The sequence below is a fragment of the Taudactylus pleione genome, unplaced genomic scaffold (assembly GCF_031769625.1).
Source record: "Taudactylus pleione unplaced genomic scaffold, aTauple2 ptg000391l, whole genome shotgun sequence".
Lineage (NCBI taxonomy): Eukaryota > Metazoa > Chordata > Amphibia > Anura > Myobatrachidae > Taudactylus > Taudactylus pleione.
This window is the reverse complement of record NW_028284792.1, coordinates 7,324,959-7,344,503: the sequence shown is the minus strand read 5'-3', so window position 1 is coordinate 7,344,503 and position 19,545 is coordinate 7,324,959. Positions and strand designations below refer to the sequence as shown.

General features: G+C 42.0%; 2 protein-coding genes across 10 annotated transcripts in view; one reads left to right on the top strand and one right to left on the bottom strand.

Moving 5' to 3' along the window:
- LOC148507552 (merlin-like) overlaps positions 1-11,176 on the top strand; it is a 170,513-nt gene extending 159,337 nt beyond the window's left edge. For 7 of the 9 annotated variants that reach the window (XM_088445924.1, XM_088445925.1, XM_088445923.1 and 4 more), the window contains 3 exons: positions 4,308-4,496; positions 5,069-5,130; positions 10,677-11,176. In XM_088445924.1, the coding sequence (XP_088302050.1) occupies positions 4,308-4,496; positions 5,069-5,104 (225 nt within the window). In that variant the 3' untranslated portion in view covers positions 5,105-5,130; positions 10,677-11,176. Of the gene's footprint in view, positions 1-4,307; positions 4,497-5,068; positions 5,131-10,676 lie in introns of those variants that run through there. The other 2 variants (XM_088445929.1, XR_015869701.1) reach the window with 2 other exon arrangements.
- Positions 11,033-19,545, bottom strand: part of SBDS (SBDS ribosome maturation factor) — a 30,222-nt gene continuing 21,709 nt past the window's right edge. Inside the window, exons 3-5 of the mRNA XM_088445932.1 lie at positions 17,963-18,163; positions 13,526-13,690; positions 11,033-12,707 (exon numbers count right to left, since the gene is read on the bottom strand). Coding sequence (XP_088302058.1) covers positions 12,579-12,707; positions 13,526-13,690; positions 17,963-18,163 — 495 coding nt within the window. The 3' untranslated portion in view covers positions 11,033-12,578. The remainder of the gene's footprint in view (positions 12,708-13,525; positions 13,691-17,962; positions 18,164-19,545) is intronic.

Sequence of the window (19,545 nt, the reverse complement as noted above, 5' to 3'; positions counted from 1 at the left end):
TGCGCGAACCAGTCAGTGCGGTCGAAATTCATGTGCTCGCAAAATAGCGAATGCCTGATAATTTGAGTGACAGAAAGAGGCGTATGTGGGTGGTAACAGGGGAAGGTGCTTGAAAACGGGGAGTGGAGATCCGATTGCAGGCATGCTTAAAGGTCAAAACGGGCGTTTTATGGGTGTGCATAATTAAAACAGCAGCGTCACTGAGCACGTCACTGGGTTATTTTATAGCCAGAACTGCTCGCAAAATTGTGGTAGCAACAACCAACCACAAGAATAGCGAGCAGCTCATACCCTGGTCGATGTACTCGATTAATCTAATAAATAGCGGACATGACGTAGGATGCGAGCGGCCAGGGGGCGTAGTTTCCCAAAAAACGACCGCAAGTTTTGTTCGCTCGTTCAGGCCTAGAGGCATGAACAGACCGCAAAGAGCGAATGGTTCATTTGAATAGCCACCCCTTTTTTGTGAATGAACGACTGCAAATAGCGACCGGCTCTGAATCAGGCCCATAGTACCATCAGAATAACACATCAAGTTGGCTGTCTCCAACCTGCATAACATTATATATGTATTTATGTATGCATACTTCACACACTTTCAGGACAGGGTCTGATTCAGAGGTGGTCACAAATCCAGTCACAACTGCGATACTTTATACAGCAGTAATGTGAAAATATGTAAATGCCGCAGTCACTGGGATTTGTACAGAATCGCCCATTAGCGGCATCTCTGACCTGCCACTTCCATACAGAAATGCACCTTCAGTCCACCTTTGAATCAGGACCACAGACATCTTTAGTTAATTTGGGTGAGCAAACACTTGGTCATACATACAAACATAGGTGTGCCAATGGGGGCATGGGTACACCTTTGGCAGCCTCAACCCCTTTCTATAGCGTCACCTACAAGCTGTTACCAGTTACCAGAAAAGTTTTCTCTATGTATAGGCAGGCGAATTGGAAGTGCAAAATCACTATTCATTTACGGTGCAAATGTGGGGATTTGGTCTAGAACCCTTTGGACACCCCCTAATGACTAATCAGTCCAAAAACCTAAAATATTTTTTTGAGAACATGAAAAAAGTGTTGGAAAATGGGTAAAAAGTGGAGGGCCTGGTACTTTGGGGGGCTATATGGATGGCACAGGTGTTTTTGGGATTGCACGAGGCTGCTGCAGGTGTACAGACAGATTTCCCCAAAATCTTAGGGTCTTTTCACCAGTTTCGATTTCCGCCGATTTTGCCTGTTTGCCTTTTCACGTCTTTTGGAACTGAATACAGAGAATACGGGAGCGCGCAGGGAAAAAGTTTCGCCTCAAAACAGGCGAAGGCGGCAAAAACATTGCGGCTCAGCTTTTCATGACTAATTGAATTGCGGGCCGTAGTCGCAGTGGAATGCAACTAGGACAGGAGACTGTTCTGATTTATTTGATATATATTTGTGTGCGCCTGAGTATCTGTATATGAAGTAAGAAGTGCAACATTGCAACGCCCCCGCTTTTTTCCATGTCACGTTCCATTGTGCTTTATATTTATTATACAAGTGCCGCATATCAAATTTATCACACATTTTCACCAAAAAATTAAGCCCAACGCTAGAAGAGTTGCATGGGGCCTAGACATCTGGCACCGCGTGGTGTATTGAGGCTAGATGTGTGAGGACACATCTGTAGCTGTGCATAGTGTGATGTGACAAAAGGGTGAACACAATATCCACACAGATAAGATAAAATAATTCACTTTTTAAATTAACACAAAAAAAGAACATAGGCCTGCAATGGAAAAAAGGATTTTGGGTGCTATTTTGTTTTCAGTATTTCCAGAATTTCTGTGTTAAGTTTCAAAAGAAAAATGTCATACCGCTTTGAGAACATTCTTTATACTATCATTTGATCAAGTTTTGAAGGAGGAGTATTCTAAGAACAAAGCGGGTTAATAGGGGGATGGGTGGGGTTGGCTATTCAGTGATTATAATAGGTTCCGTGAGTCATCATGAAGTGTTTGAAACAAAAATGGAAACAGTTGAAAAAGAGGCCTGGGAAGCTTTCAAAAAAGTTGTAAAGAAATTTGTAGGGAAAAATAAGGACCCTAACTTTAGTATATCGCGGAAGACATGCTGATGACATACAAATGTCACAAACCGTGCCAGAGACCTCCACCCCAGACCCTTGTACCTTCCTGTGCGTCTGCCGTCGCACTCTGCCGTGCCATCGGCCTGCTACTCTGGCGATCTCTGGTGCAGGGCCTCCGTTGGAGGATCAGCTGCAACATCCCCTCTGTTGCCTGTGTCCCGCTGCCGCAGATCCCTGTGCGCACGAGGCGCTCCAGCATTCAAACTCTCCAGGACCTGGGCGCAGCCATCTTGGGTCAGGTCAGGTGATACCGATGCATCCAGTCAGCAGCAGCCCCTAGTTGCCTCAGCCAATCCGCTCCAGCCTGGTGCTATAAAGGACCTCCTTGTAACACATGCTGGTTGTCAGCACAACAGTGTCCATTGCTGCAGCATGACCTATGTTCCTGAGCTCCCGGTGTGAAAGCTATGCTTTCCAGCACAACAAAGCAAATCCAAGTTTTTCAGTTCAATCCACAGTAGTCCAGTCCGGAGTCAATTCCAAGTTCTTCAGTTCAATCCACAGTACTCCAGTCCGGAGTCAATTCCAAGTTCTTCAGTTCAATCTACAGTACTGCAGTCCGGAGTCAAATCCAAGTTCTTCAGTTCAGTCCACGATACTCCAGTCCGGAGATCAAGTTCAAGTTCCAAGTCTACAGTTCCTTTTCCAAGTTCAACGACTAACTAGAGACTTTCCTCTACAATCTTATTCAGCATATTCTAGTTGCATTATCTCTACCCAGAGGACTCTAGTATTTATTCTTACACTACAAACTTATTTTATTTCAACTGTATGAGCAGAAATTATATTAAACTGTCCAGTTTCAAACCATCTACTGATCCAGGTATCTCTGTCCAACACCCTAGTTCGGGTACACAACTCCAAGTTTCTCAGTCACTCCAAGTTTCTCAGTCCGTGACAACAAAGACTTGGGTTGCTCGATTGCACTTCCTGAATTCTCATTTTGACTATTTCCCTGAAAATCTTGGTGCTATAAATGAAGAGCAGGGAGAAAGATTTCGTCAAGATATCAAGGAGATGGAACACAGATACCAGGGTAGGTGGAACGTCAACATGATTGCAGACTACTGTTGCTGCACAGAGAAGACTCGCAAGCTGTCTACAAGAGAAAAAGTACCAAAAGGAACTTTGAGGGGAAAAAAACAGTATAAGGACTTGTAAACGTGCATAAAGGTATTTTTCATGTTTTTTTTTTAACATCAGAATGGATTTCTATCAATAATTTTGTGCATAAAACCGTGTTTACATTTTTTTACAAATAAATGTTTCAACCAGAAAACGTATTATTATTCTATTTCCCCATATTTTCGTATTCACTTTGGGAAAAAACTCTTCCATGATAGAGAAATTTGGTGGTCATATTTGAAATCAGCATGCCAAAAACCATAACAATCAGTCATCAAATTGAAGGCAATTTTCAGTTACCTCAATTTTGCAGGCCTGTGTAATTACAATAAAGTACTGGATTTCAAAGAACTTCATGTCATACAGGTAGCTAGAGAACATTTAATAAATGTAAAAAACACATGAGATCACTAAAATGCAAAAGCCAATGGGCATATCCAAGTAGCCGCGGGGCTAATTGTCGCGCTGGTGGGGATTCAATTAACGGGGATTCCACGTGCGGGTGTTCCCGAGACCCCGCTCGCGAGTCCCCGCTGTCGGACTTTACCTCGCACCTCATGTAGGTGCGAGGTAAAATCTGTGCAAGGCTGCCCTATTCGGTCTCGCGCGAGTGGGTAAAACACACTGATTCCGCAGTTCTCGTGGAATCAGTGTGTTCTCGCGCAGAAATCCGTTCTAATGACGCGGGGAAATAGCTATTTAATTGAATAGCTAATCCCTGCGTCGCGGGACTTTTGCCTGACAATTAGCCATGGGTGAAATCCCTCGGCTAATTGGATATGCCCCCAAATGTCACACAAATTTTGATGCTTTTTGAGAACTCATGGAATATACTTTTCACAAATAGATTTTGTTAGGAAATGTCAACATTTGTTTGCTGCATTCTCTATTTCTTCCTTTTTTTCTGTCCCAGTTTAAATGTACAACTAGGACATAACTGTTTTTTTTGTAATATTAGTTATATAAACCTCACATTTTAGTATGGTATCAATAATATTAAACAGACAAAAATCTTTTCTGATGTTTATATAATTTTTTTCTTATTTTCAAGGACAACATTTTGATGCAGACGTGTCAGAAAGAACCAACAAGTCCTTCCTGTATTCCCCCTATATATTCAGTGCGTACTGCTCGCAGCTGTCCAGATCAAGACCGGAGTCACTATAGTACACCTCTGAGGCCGGTAAATACATTACCTAACTACATTACTGGCAGAGAAGGCAAACAAAGTGCCAGGAAGGTAATTATTATCACCCATCTTACGTAGTAAGTGATTTTCATAAGTAATTGCTAAAACAATTGCTATGACAGGACAGTAATGAGAGCAGGCTCACTTGGAAAATGTCATTCATGGATAAACAACTATTGGTACTACATAGACATTTTATACAAATGAACCAGTTATTGTGGCTTCATACGTTTTCTGCAGATTGAAGTACAGTCTTTATTTCATTAAAAAAACATTTACACATGTGGATGCAATTTGTTAATAAATGCATAGATGGAGGCAATATGCAATTAGGTATATTAATCATTGACAGATTACACCTAATAGTTCTCTTCACATTATGACACAATACATCAGTACAAATTAGATCGATACGCAAACAGCATAAGTAACAAGTACATTATTGGGAGGTTAATCTTACCATGTATGTGGCAGATAATTTATACTGTCAACTACATTATGGTAGGGACTTATGCCAAAGATAAAAATCATTTGTTTATATAGTGCTGCATAATATTTAAACACTAAATAATGTTAATACATAATAGAATTAATCGAGTTAATGTTTTTTGCATCTTTTCTAGGTTGAGAAATATGCATTAGACATCATTTACATTTAAGGATAACTGCAGAAATGTTTGGACGTGTAAGTATTTTCACTATTTTGCCAGTCAATACCAAAAGATGTTTGTTACATTTCTTTTAACTTTTTTTTTAAAATAAACCATAAAACTTATTTTGTTCAAAATGTCTGGAAAAAGATAATCCCGGCACTGAACAGGCAGGAGGATCAAGTATTAATGCATCAGTAAGGGGAAGAGATGATTGTCAACTTCACTTGCAAAAACAGAACAATTATATACTGCGCTCTAATACTTATGTTGGGACATTAGTATAACACAAATCAATTTATATGCATATAAATGTATTCAATAATGAACAATAATTAAGACAAATCCTACACTAAAATAAAAATAATAAAAAATAAATTGTACATAAATCTAATATTATCACAAATAAAAATATCTAGTCAGATATACAATATGAGTGAATTCCCATTATCTAAAAATAGTTTTGTAGTATCCAACAGTAGAAAAAGAGTTGATCAGAATCTCTACATATGTTGTAGAATGGGAATAATAAATCCAATAAGAAGCAGCTATGTCTTGTCTTTCTAAAAATCAATGTTACTGTTACCAGTAACTAATTCGATTGTGGTTTAATTGTATCCATATAACTGATACTGTTGCAATTTAGTATCTCAGTGATGATTCCCTGGAGATTCTCTCTGAAAGAAAGGTGTACACCAGCTCTCCTTTAGTTGTTATTCTTGATGGTATAGAATGGCCCGTCACAGTTATATAGAATATATAGTACAGTCTAGTACAGTCTAGTATATAGTACAGTCACTGGCAGCCCGTACTCTTCGCTTTAAGTATGGGCTGCCCATTGACTGTTTACTGATAAAATCTTGTTCATTGGTATGCATATTTGCGGGACTATTAACAGCAAATAAGCTGAGGAGACATTAGCTGCATGTTGGTCTATTTAAACGGCATAACTGTTATACTATATCACTGTGACGGGACATTCTTTACCATCAAGAATAACAACTAAAGGAGAGCTGGTGTACACAGAGAGAATCTCCAGGGAATCATCACCGAGATACTAAATTGCAACAGTATCAGTTATATGAATATAATTATACCACAATCCGGAGTTAGTTACTGGTAACAGTAACATTGATTTTTAGAAAACCAAGACATAGCTGCTTCGTATTGGATTTATTATTCCCATTCTTCAACATATGTAGAGTCTGATCAACTCTTCTCTGTTGGATACTACAAAAATCTTTTTATATAATGGGAATTCACTCATATTGTATATCTGACTAGATATTTTTATTTGTGATATTAGATTTATGTACCATTTATTTTTATTTGTGATATTAGATTTATGTACAATTTATTTTTATTATTTTATTGTATGATGTCTTAAATATTGTTTATATGCATAAAAATTTATTCAATAATACATTGATTTGTGTTATACTAATGTCCCAACATAAGTATTAGAACGCAGTATATAATTGTTGCTTTTCCAAAATGTCTGCCTGGATTCATAAAGAAATTGACAATGGCCAGTCAGTGATGGTGCTCAGGAATTGACACACCCATTAAATTAACAGATGTCAGTTTTAATTAACCTCTTCACTGCTGAGAGGGACTCTTCCTCCGATTTAACAAAAAAAAAATCCTTCCTTAATAGTAGACAATGCTGGGAGTTGGAGCTTGATGGCTATCACTCCTGGGGGTGAGGGAGTGTTTGTCATCAATTCCATGCAAACATGTGCCTTGGTCCAGAATTAGACTCATGACCTCAGAGCCGGGAGGCAGTAAAGCGAACCATTAAGCCAATTGTGCTGCCAAGGTGGAGTAATGTGTAGCAAGAACTGGTAATTCTTGGTGTTGGTTATAGAATAAAAACACACATTTGCTTTAATAGGAATTAAACAGTGCTAAGTGCCAGTAGATGGGAAAATGGCCAAATCATGTGCCTTGGTATGAGTCTGTATACAAAGCACAACGGAACTTGATGTGGAAAAAAGTCGCGGCCAGTGTATCGATGCATTTCTTATACAGATTCAGACTCATTTACACACAGATATAGGAGTGTTGCATATCAAATTAGTCAGCAGTCTCTTGGTGCGTCCTAGTCTCATCACGATTAAGATGCATTTTCATCAAAAGGATGCAAAAAAGACGCCTGGCGCTGGTAGAGTAGCACGGGACCTGGCGTGCTAAGAGGGACTTCTTGGCGTGACTGTAGCAATGAGGTATGAGGACGCAGATAATACTAAAACATATTTAAAGAGACATATAGGTAAAGCAGGAACCTACTGAACCTTACTCTGTTAATAGACTGTATGTATCCATGATTTAAGGTCCATCATCTTTCCATCCATTGTCACGTTCATTCATCTATTTTTGAACCCTTTGTTAGGAGGTTGCACCCTCTAGCTAGCTGCCCGTGTACACTCCTGGTAGTGCCTTGACAGGGTTCTCACACCTTTTTATCTTTATTTTTACACATTTGCTTTTAGTCTTTAATTTTTTTTACAATTTAAAAAAAAAAAAAATTAAAAACAACAAATTTGTTTTTTTGCCTATTTTGGGTACCTGCAGTGTGAGGAGAAAGAAGCAAACTTATGCTAGTTTCTGGAAATACAAAATATTCTGTTGAAATGTGGTAAAATTTGTGTGGGTAAAGCAAAAATAATTACTGATACTGATGTTGGAATGTGACCAGCCCAAGAAGTGCATACCATTAAGGGGTAAATGGCATGCAGTTCACACAGGTACAAAGTTAGAATTTTGTATAAACAGTGCATGTTTTGCAGGTCTCCTCACAGAATCACAAGTGAAATAATTACCTCCACCTGTTGCTCTTTTAAAATGTGTCAGTGAGTAATGAATACACCTGTGCACCTGCTGGATGACCTGGAAAACGTGACCTGTGTGGGGTCCTGAGGACAGAGTTTGAGAACCGCTGCCTTAAATCATGACCTCTACAATGTTCTGTATTGTATGTAATTTTACATTCCTGTTTTTTTTTGGTCATACTGTTTCTGTACTTTGTAAGACGCTGTGGACCCCTTGTAGCGTCATTTAAAAGATGATTTTTGGGTACTTACCGTTGAATCCTTTTCTCTGAATCATGTTGGGGGACACTTTACCATGGGGTTGTAGCTGGGACTGCAGGAGCTGGCAAAAATTAAATCTGTAGTTCTAACCCTAAGCCCCTCCCCTCTGCAACCCCATGACTTCAGTACAACCTCAAAAGTGCCTGGTAAAGAGAAGTAACCCAGTGAAACTGTTATAGTCAAAAATAAAAACAGAACCGCAAGGACTAACTGGTCAACAAAAAACAAAGACACCACGCAAAACGACTGAGTGTGAGGAAGGGAACGCAGTGTCCCCCATCATGATTCAGAGAAAAGGATTCAACGGTTAGTACCCAAAAATTCTCTTTTCTCTCTCATCGATGCTGGGGAACACTGAACCATGGGACGTTCAACAGCCGCCCCCCAGGGGAGGGAACACTCAGTCCGCCTGACCGGAGAACTGTACACCCAAAGTGGGCGTCGCTGGAGGCAAAAACATGAAAGTTGTAAAACCGAGCGAACGTGTGGACAGAGGACCAGGTCGCTGCGTGACAGACCTGGTCAGCCGAGGCCCCATGGCGCACCACCCAGGAGGTTGCCACTGCCCTTGTAGAATGAGCCGCCACCCTAGCAGGTGGCGGACGCCCTGCATCAGAATAGGCCAGAGAAATGACGGACCGGATCCAATGTGCGATGGTTTGCTTCGTAGCTGGCCAGCCATGCTTTTCAGCGTCGTAGAGAACCAGTAAGGAATCCGTCCGACGGAGGGCCGAAGTCCTGAAACGCAGGGCCTGGACGACGTCCAACAGAGCCAGATCTTCCCGGTCCTGGGAAGTCTCTGATGTGCCAAACACCGGGAATACAATGTCCTTGTTTAAGTGGAAGGCCGAAACAACCTTCGGTTGAAACAAAGGCACTGTTTGGAGCACTGATCATCATGAAAAATGGGGAATAGCGGTTTGCAAGACAAAGCTCCCAACTCAGAGACCCACCGAGCTGAGGCAATGGTCATAGGGAAAACAAACTTCCACGTGCACTCACCCTGTGCACTGCAATAGGCAGCGCACAGGCTCCTAGCTATAAAATAAGGTAAATTATTACAAAAAAATAAATAATTAACTACAATGGGCTGCAGAGCAGCCCCTTACCTGTGCCGAACTCTTCAGGCACTTAAAACAAACTAAAGTCATGGGGTTGCATGGGAGGAGCTTCGGGTTAGAACTACAGATTTAATTTAAATGCCAGTTCATGCAGTCCCAGCTACAACCCCATGGTCCAGTGTCCCCCAGCATCGATGAGAGAGAAATAAAGGATAAGAATATAATCACTATGAAATAACTTGATGCTTTACAAATAAAATATAATCATACGTATTCAAGATATACATTAAAATAGCATCTTCAACTCTCTGAACTGATGCCTAATTCTAAAACATGTAATAAGATAAAATAACACTATATCCTCAGTGTCCTCACCTGGTCTTCTATTATTTTTTAGTTGTGGCAGTAACCCAGGACCTGATTCAGACCCGCACGCTAGATGCGTATGCAAATTCTGCAAGGCAGGCGATCGCACGGCAAGGCATTAGCACACCCACTATGTCTTAGCGAGCGATCGCATTGTGTATGCAGATGCCCACTAGCCTTTCTTAAGATGTCCACTTGTGCACGTCATATCCAGGAAGTGTATGTAACCATCAGTAACATCAGATGCGATCTCAGAACTTGTGGTTGACCATACCCTGCCGCAAGTACTGCAAGTGAATACTACCAAGTGACGTGTACAATGACGCTACCTTTTAATTACGCACACCTCTGTAACGGTGTTAAAGACGCTCAGACACGCCTGCGTTCGTACCTACACTCCCCCGTTTCTAGCGGCCAGCCCGTCACCATCCACAAACTGCTTCTCCTGTCACTCAATCTGCCGGGCTGTCTATGCACAGAGAGCGAACGCTTCCCGATTGCACGCACTGGCTCACGCACGCGCATTGCGATGCGTATGCATGCACAGAATGCAAACAATCAGCTGGCTATGTGCAAACGCAACCAAGCGAGCGGATCTGAATCAGGTCCCCAGAGTAGTGTTTCCACTTTTTTTCCTGGTCAAATGTCTTTAAATCAGATAAAACTACCTCAATCACTTTTTGTTCTGTAGTTAGCTTCCATGTTATATACTAACCACAGTATTTTAAGTACATATTTTAACTGTGAATTTGAACAGGGAAAAACACAAAAACACAGGTAGAGACCAGGTAATCTGCAAATGTGAACATGGAAAGATGGCATCAGGGCACTGGCAGCGGGGACCTACCACTAAATACACTTACACTGTTTGGGAGTAATACCTGTGCTTATTATATCCTCCCCCCCCCCCCCCACTCTTTCTTTTACCACCCTACTTTTATTCTGCATCTCCAACCTACTATAGGATTCCATTAAGTAGATGGCAATTATCTTTCTTTACTAGTAGAAATAAACCAACAAAATGTAATAATACATAAACACATAACATTTATATTATTTCAGGGGAATTTACTCATCGACTACCAGCAAATCAACCATCTGATACAGTCTTCTCCGACTAACAACAGTGTGAAATCCATGGAAAATCAAGGGTTTTGTGTTGCCATAGACTGCTATATAGAGACATTTCACCATAATACTGTAATTCTGTGCATCATTTTCATAATGCATTTTGTTCTCATAAAGATATGAGTAGCATTTATACAAGAAGCCAAGACAGGAGACACAGCCAGGGGAAGGCGAGAACATGCACTAGCAAGACTCAATTTCAAGGAGTGACTGCAGTTGTACTACCTATGAAGACTGCACTCAGGCTATGTTCATGTCTTTTACACAGAATTGCCTGTACATTCATCTGCTTAATAAAACACAATATAAAGTATGTTTAATTCATTTACATAAGATTATACAATAAGCTTTACACCACCGCAACAAGCAAAATGTATTAGTCTCTCACTGTACTACATGGTCTTGGCTACATTTTTCCCTTCTACTTGCTTAATAGAAAACATATTGCTTTATCATCATATCTCTTTAAAAGGCTACACATGGCAGCAAATTCAATCATCGAGCGGGTAAAAATCCGGCTTTAACGCCTGGAGCTATTCAATTATTAGTCAATTTCCCCGCGCTATAAACCTGTGGGCAGTGCGCATTAACACATAGATTCCGCGTTAGGTCAAGTAATCTATGGGTTACCCCACGTTCAGCTTCTAAGGCTGCAAGGAAGAAAAAAAAGATCTTCTTTAAGTGCACCCACTGGGACTTGAGGCGTGGGGATGCGCTACCTCATTGCTCGCTATGGGCTGACAATCAGCCGCGGGGGTAATTTGAATCTGCCTCATGGAGCCAATATGGAAGGCAATGTAATAATTACTGATCCAACACAATCTTAATGATTTTAATAAAGCAATGCCAGAAATTGGGGACAGCTAATCACCAGTGTGTGGTCATTTGCCAGCCGTTCTTATTCGGTCACGCATGATCTGATCATTCCAACCCATCTGGATCTCTCCAATTTGGTAACAGAGTTTGCAAGATTAATAAGAGGATCTGCTAGTGTGTTAGCTTAACTACCAAATAACACATAGATAACAGGTGTAGTGTTTCATTTTAATCATGCCATAGCTCTGATTTACGTTTAGGTTGTCTTGTTATTAGCGGTTAAGAAAACATGAATTTGGTATAACTCACATACATTCAACAGAAAATAGCAAAAGTTTTTCACTGAAATAAATGTGATGCATTTTGCAATGAACTGAAATATCTGATACAAATGGGATAGTAATAATGAAAGATACGGCTGGTGTACTTAGACTAGTGTGCTGCCCCAATACTGAAGGGATGTGTTATTATTACTTTGTTTTGCAAAATCTTTTTCATAAAAATATACTTTAGTCAATAACTTAAATGAAAATATACTATATTATAGTGCAGTTCAAGATTAGTTTGTATTCTAAAATTGTAATAAAAGCATAATTTGGACAGAATGTTTTGTAGAAAGAAAACATGATTTTAGAACAAGAAGAATGGCTGGCATAATGACGCGATGTGACAAAAGGGGTTTTTGAGCCTTATATTATTAATAGCCACTGAATTACATTGTACCAGTTTTGTTAAAAGGCATTATTAGATGCAATACTGTACTTCTTTACTGCATAGCTAAACAGTAAAATATAATCCTTAGTTATTTAATTGTGTCCCATAATTAGCAATATATTATATATTTAATTTCAGACAGCCTCCACACATTCAGGCTCTGCGTCTATACACAGAACTTTGGAAGGGGAGGCAATCTGGCAAAATAGCGGATGTCAACACAAAGGCTGACAGCGATGGAGGGTTTAAAAACAGCCTTTTAATAAGAAATGAGTCTAGAAGGGACAGATTGTAGTGTCGTAGTGTTCATTCCAGCTTCTCATCTCCTTCTTCCACATCCTTCAGGCTAAGCACTTCCAGGGTGCCTTTGCCTTTGGTCTCACAACGTATTACCTCATCAATCTCTCGGAAGCAGCCAGGATCGATCAAGCAAACCTGAGAAGTGCGTGTAAAGAAATAGATCTTATTACAAGACAGTAATAGAGATTAGGTACAAGAACATTCCAGTTAATGCTGTGATATAATACAGTGTCATGTTAATGTTAAATAGCAATATTAAAAGGCGGACTAATGTGTGTCCAATCAGGATTAGTAGCACAAAAAGGGTAGTAGATGAATAACCAAACGCACAAATAAAAAACTTCTCTTATGTGTATCAGTTATACTACACAAAAACCAGAGGCTAATAGGTCCCCTCAGTATGACCTGGAGTCATGGCTTTGCATGTGTTACCATCCCAGAAACGTGAAAGGAGACATTTTTGAGAGGTGGTGCAAAAAAGTGTTCTTCATAACAACAAGATTACATTTTTAGTGCAGTTTAGAAAATGAAAGCAAACATCTATTTGCTATGGACAGTATTTTCCTTTCCTCCTGTTTTTATAGAATGTACCCCAAAGTGTTAATGTGAGATTGATCTCACTATTGGCTTATCCTCAGCCTGTTGATATTAGCAATGATTAGATTTATCTGATTAAATCCAGCAGGTCTCAAAATCTAGACAGCGTCCACATGGATGGATAAATGGGTCAAGCTGGAGACACACAAATTTGGTCCAAACACCAAATGAATGATTTTGTGCAATGTAACACTAGAATTGTGGCTAATGACTATATCAGTGCTTGTGTGGCCAGTAATAGGATACAAACTCCATTAAACCGAACTTTATTCTGATAATATTATTTTCTGTTATACTAATACAACACAAGTAGCTGAAGCTGTTGGTCTTAGAGGAATGAAAATCCATTTACTTACAATCTCCAGCTCTTGATCAAAATCCTCACTCTCTACAAGCTTGATCAATGGTTTGAGCTTTTCTTTCAGTCTCTTCCCATCTTTGGCAGGTAAGATAAAACGCAGCCTCATTTGAGCGCGCTCAATCTGAATGGTTTCCTTCAATTGCTTTATAACATCCAATGCCTAAAAAAGAAGCTAGGGTTATCCTCAGCAACTGCCACAGGATTTATGTAGATGCTCATTTATCATATCATTAAAAGGAAGCTAAACATTTGGGACATTCAGATGCCAACAATTGCATCTTATTGTTCGTTAACAGCCTGAAAGTAAAATTCCACAGTGAACTTTATACCACCACAATTCTTTGTTGTTAGAAATAGTATACAGCACAAACAGAGCAGACAGGAGCAAGTGCTTGTGATAGTTTTATACTAAATGGCACAAGAGAGCCACAATAAGTCAGAGAAATGTGGCTCTCTAGCGTAACTAATATAATAAGGATGCATGCCAACAGACAAGTCACTAACTATTGTAAGTAACTATCTAAGGCTGGGTACACATTAGGATGACGGATCTGTTAGTAGACCGATCCAGTGTCCGAGCGGCCCATTGGTAAGTTATATACACTTACCAATCTGCTGGTCGATGTGTTTGGACTAACATCACAACTGCCCGTCCAGCTGAGATGTCAGTGTCGGCCGAACGGATATGTCTGTGAATGCTGTCGTTCACAGACATATTGGGTGTGCACACCTGCTGAAGCACTCACAATATATTGCTTATTGATAGAACGAGTGATTTGTCACCAAGTGTATACCCAGCATTACACTGCTGTAACTAATTCATGCAATTAGGATGTCTACTACCCATCCCCGGCGACAGACAATATGGCCCCGGCCGCCTTAGTGAGTACACGTTACATGAGGCCTTCACCCGCACTCTGGTGCGTATCCTACATCGGAGGCCTGGACTGCGTTGTGCACGATTCACCTCACGAGGAATCGCTTACCTGCCAACTCCGTGAGTATAGGTTGCTAGTGGTGCATTTCATATCTACGGGCAGCACAGATGGTGTAATGGTTAGCGTTACTGCCTCACAGCACTGAGGTCGTGTGTTCGATTCCCACCACGGCCCTATCTGTGTGGAGTTTGTATATTCTCCCTGTGCTTGCGTGGGTTTCCTCCGGGTACTCCGGTTTCCTCCCACACTCCAAAAATATACTGGTAGGTTAATTGGCTCCAAAACCTAAAAAAATTAACCCTAGTGTGTATGTGTGTGAGCATGTGATAGGGAACATAGATTGTAAGCTCCACTGGGGCAGGGACTGATGTGAAAGGCCAACTATTCTCTGTAAAGCGCTGCGGAATATGTGTGCGCTATATAAACAACTGGTAATAAATAAATAAATAAATATCTATACAATCAGTGGCCACTTTATTTAGGTATCGATTTCCAGTACTGTGTAGGACCCTGCTTTGTCCTCAGAACTGCCTGAATTCTTTGAGGCACAGATTCTACAGTATAAGGTGATGGAAACGTTCCTTGGAGAATCTTCACGTTGACTTGACAGCATCATGCAGTTGCTGCAGATTTGCATAATGAATGTGCAGCTATCACCCATTCCACCACATCACAAAGGTGCTTTATTAGATCGAGACCTAATGACTGTGGAAGTCACTGCTGTAAACTGAACTCATTGTCATGTTTAGGGAACAAGCTTCAATTGATATGTGCTGTGTCACACGTCACATTATTCTGCTGGATGTAGACAGAAGATGGGTAGTCTGTGGCCATAGAGAGATGAACTCAGGTAGGCTGAAAGAATTTAAACGATACTCAAGTGCCTAATATGTGCCAGGAAAACATTCCCAACACCATTACACTACCAACAGCCTAAATCGTTGACACAATTAAGGATGGATCCATGGTTTATGTTTAAACCAAAATCTGTTCCTGCCAGCAGGAGAAATTGAGATTCATCAGGCCAGCCAACAATTTTCTAATCATCAACTGTCCAGTTTGGGGAGCCTCTGCCCACTATAGTCCGTTTCCAGTTCTTAGCTAACAGGAGTGGAACCCAGTGTGGTGTTCTACTGCTTATCCCATCCTTGCTGTGACTTCAGAGATGACCTTCTGCATACCACTGCTATAACACATGGTTATTTAAGTTACTATTGCTTTCCTGTCAGCTGGAACCAGTCTGCCCATTTTCCTGACATCTCTTATTAGCAATGCGTTTTACCCACAGACCTGCCACTCACTGTATATTTTTGTGCATAAAAACCCCAGGGAATCATCAATTAGAGATCATGAAATTACCCGATCTAGCATTAATCATTCCAGACTCAGGGCTTGATTCAGACCCGGTCGCAAGCGCTGAGCGCTCGCAACCGGGTCGATGGTGGCCCAGAGTGCATGCGCTTACGACGGAGCCGGCTCAGTCATGTGCATGCGCGAGACCCGGATAGCGACGGGCAATCCGTCGCTCCGGGTCTCGCACCAAAGGGGGCTGTCGATGTTGAGTGACAACACGCCCCCTTTGGTGGGCGGGCCGGGGGTGGGGGGGGTGGCTGCCCAGACGGGGGGCAGCCCCACTACCGTTCGGGGGCAGCCCCACTGACATCACAAGTGATGTCAGTGGGAGAGCTTTCGGGGGCTTGCGGCCACGAGACCCTACCACAAGGGTCTCGTCGCAAGCCCGATGGTCGCGATGGTCTTGACCATCGCGACCATCATCCTGGCCACTCGCATTAGCTGTGGTTGGCAACCCACAGCAATGCGAGCGTCCAGGAGGCCGCTCCATTATAAAAAAAAAAAAAAAGGACGCCCTGATTCAGAGCGAGCGCTCTGTCAGAGCGTCCGGTTCTGAATCAGGGCCTCAGTCACTTAGATCACATTTCTTCCTGTTTGGTCTGAACAACTGAACCTCTTGAACATGTCTACATGCTTATACGCATTGAGTTACGGCCATATGATGGGCTGATGAGATATTTAAATTAATAAGCACTTAATTATGTTTCATTACCCAATTGTGGTCAGTGAGTGCATATTGCCATACATCTGGGGTATTCCAGATGTAGCCGTCCAGCTGTTGTGGAATTACACATCCTAGCATACCTTGCTACAGTTTTAGCATGCCCTAATAGCAAATCTGTGGTAGGGTATGCTGGGATGTGTAGTTTCACAACAGCTGGCAGGCCGCATGTACAGTATAATGCCCCTGCCATACATGCACTTTAAGAATGGTCATTATTGCTATGCATGATGCACTACATACATACATTTATATTGTACCATGCTATTTTTCATAATACTACAGGTGTGGATTAAAAGATCTACAGTCAAAAGATTGACACCAACTGGTAGACAGGCAATAGGTCGGCAGGTACAACAAGGTCTACATGGTCAAAAGGTCAACACAAAAATGGTTAACTTTTTGTTTTCTAACCTTAATCATCCTCTTGGTGCCTAACCTTAACCCTCCCTCCTGGTGCCCAACCATAAACGTCGGGGTAAGTGCCTAATCCTAATCCTCCCTCCTGGCGCCTAACCCTGTCAGGGTAAGTGCCTAACCCTAACCGTCGGGGTAAGTGCCTAATCCTAACCATCCCTCCTAGTGCCTAACCATAACAAACAAAAAAAAGAATGAAACAAAATAATTTGTTGACCATTCCAATGTTGATCTTTTGGAACCCAATACTGCACTCCTCATCATATCTGGCCCACAGTCAGGCATGTTCTAAACCTCAATCCTCAGGTCATGTTATTCTGAGGGAGCAGGTGACTGACCCAGCAAAACAGATTAACTCACCTGTGCATGACTAAAGACATCCACAACAAATGACCTGTTGGTGGGGTACGCAGTCGGGAAGCCGGCGGACCTAATCACGACAGCCGGCTTCCCGACGGTCATATCCCGGCAAGGGTCTAAAGACAGGCGTCGATATGCCGATGCCTGTCATTAGACGTACGCCGGGAGACGAACGCCCGGCATCCCGATCGAAGGGTCGCCAGGTACCGAGCGCAGAGGTGGGGGGGAGGCTTAGGTTTAGGCTCCCGGGGGGGACTTAGGGTTAGGTACCCCCGGGAGGAGGTTAGGGTTAGGCACCCCCCGGGGGACTTAAGTTCAGGCAGCGGGGAAGGGGGGGGATAGGTTTAGGCACTTAGAGGCGGGATTAGGGTTAGGTACTTTGGGGGAGGTTAGGGTTAGGCACCCCTAAGGGGGGGTTAGGGAGTAGAATTAGGTTAGTTGTACTTATCTTAGGGACGATCAGGATTTCCATTGCTGCCGGGATGCCCGTTGTTGGGATTCCAACCATGTCCGGTGGTAAATCATACAGATTCCGTTGGTGGTACTTGAGAACCACTGTGCTGAATACATTGTCTCACATTGCTACGATCTCTTTGTAGCAATGTGGAAAGATGTAATGAACTGCTCAGATGATCTGACTTACTTGTTGTTTGGTGCTCTTCGTAGCTTTCACTGAATAGTGGATATCTTTCATGGCTCTTTCAATGAGATTTACAGTGTATGGCCTTTTGGTCTCTGGATTTACACACTTCTCCGCCACAATAGTTGCAATATCACGAAACATTTGTTCTAGCTGTGTACTCCGTTCTTTTTCAGACACCTGCAGCTCCCCCTTTGACAAAATCTATTGCAAACAAATATATCAATGTTTAAATAACATTCTTGAATTAACAAATGCCGCCAGCACCAAGTTATAAGGAAGTTAAAATGACAGTATTAAAACACATCTAACATATAGCCCCAAATGTAATAGTCTGCAATTTGCAGGCATGTACACAATATAGCTACTTAATCTAAAGCAGCAATTCATTTAAGGCAAAACCAAAATCGAACGCGAATACATTTGCGCTACATTTTATGTAAGGATTTTATAGATTAATGTAATATATTATTAATGATAGAAGTACCTGGAATGATTCACGTTTATCTTTTTTCTTTGGCTATACAGGTATGTTCTCATGTACCGGGTGTCCTTATTATTGTGGGGCAGATGCAACAAAAAGCAGATCACAGTGTAATAGAGAAGCTGGTCTGTGACTTTATATATGAATACAATATACACAAAGTCGCAGATGAAGCACAATGAACTTGGCGTGAGCAAAAGCCCTGGCCGTTCGCATCAGAGCCTTTTTTTACACAGGTTCAGACTCAGCCACATACAGATGTACAAATGTCCCACACTCCACGGATCAGTGCACGCTAGCACCGCAGTTCTGGCACTCCCAGTTTTATTTATGCCAATAAGGCGCACATTTTCAGCAAACTAGACGCTTGGATTGGCCAGTGGACCTGGAGCACCGAGAGGGGCTACTTGGCATGACAGTAAAAAAAGACATCTGTACATATATAAGCAATAATGAATAGATTTTTTTAATTTGATTTAATTCAATAGCTTTCAGCAATTTTCTTGCATTATTAGGTTTTAGGGTTTGTGTTTTCCATACACATGGAAACCTAAGTATCAAACTACTAAACAAGGGCCCTCATTCAGAGCCGTACGCTCTGAGCAGAGCGCACGCTCTGAATGAGGGCCGCCCTCCATAATTATGGAGCGTCCTCTTGGACGCTCGTATAGCTGTGGGTCACCACCCACAGCCTATACGAGCGTGCAATTTGATGGCCGCGATGGTCTTGACCATCGCTACCATCGAAACTGCGAGCCGGAGCCTGCGATTGAGTTTTTCAACCGCAATGCCCGGAGTGATTTTGGCTCTATCAGAGCCAAAATCACTCCCACTGACATCACTAGTGATGTCAGTGGGCCGGCTTCTGACGGTAGGCGTCCCCTTGGGAATGCCCCCGTCAGGGAGGCACGCCCCCGGCACGCCCACCAAAGGAGGCGTGCTGTCAATCAACATCGACAGCACGCCCCCTTTGATCAGACACAACGAGCGAAGGAAAGTCCTTCGCTTGTCGCGTCTGGCGCATGCGCACGACGGAGCTCCCGCCGTCGTGCGCATGCGCAGTGCACAACATCGAACCACTTGCGAGCGGACAGCCGCTTGC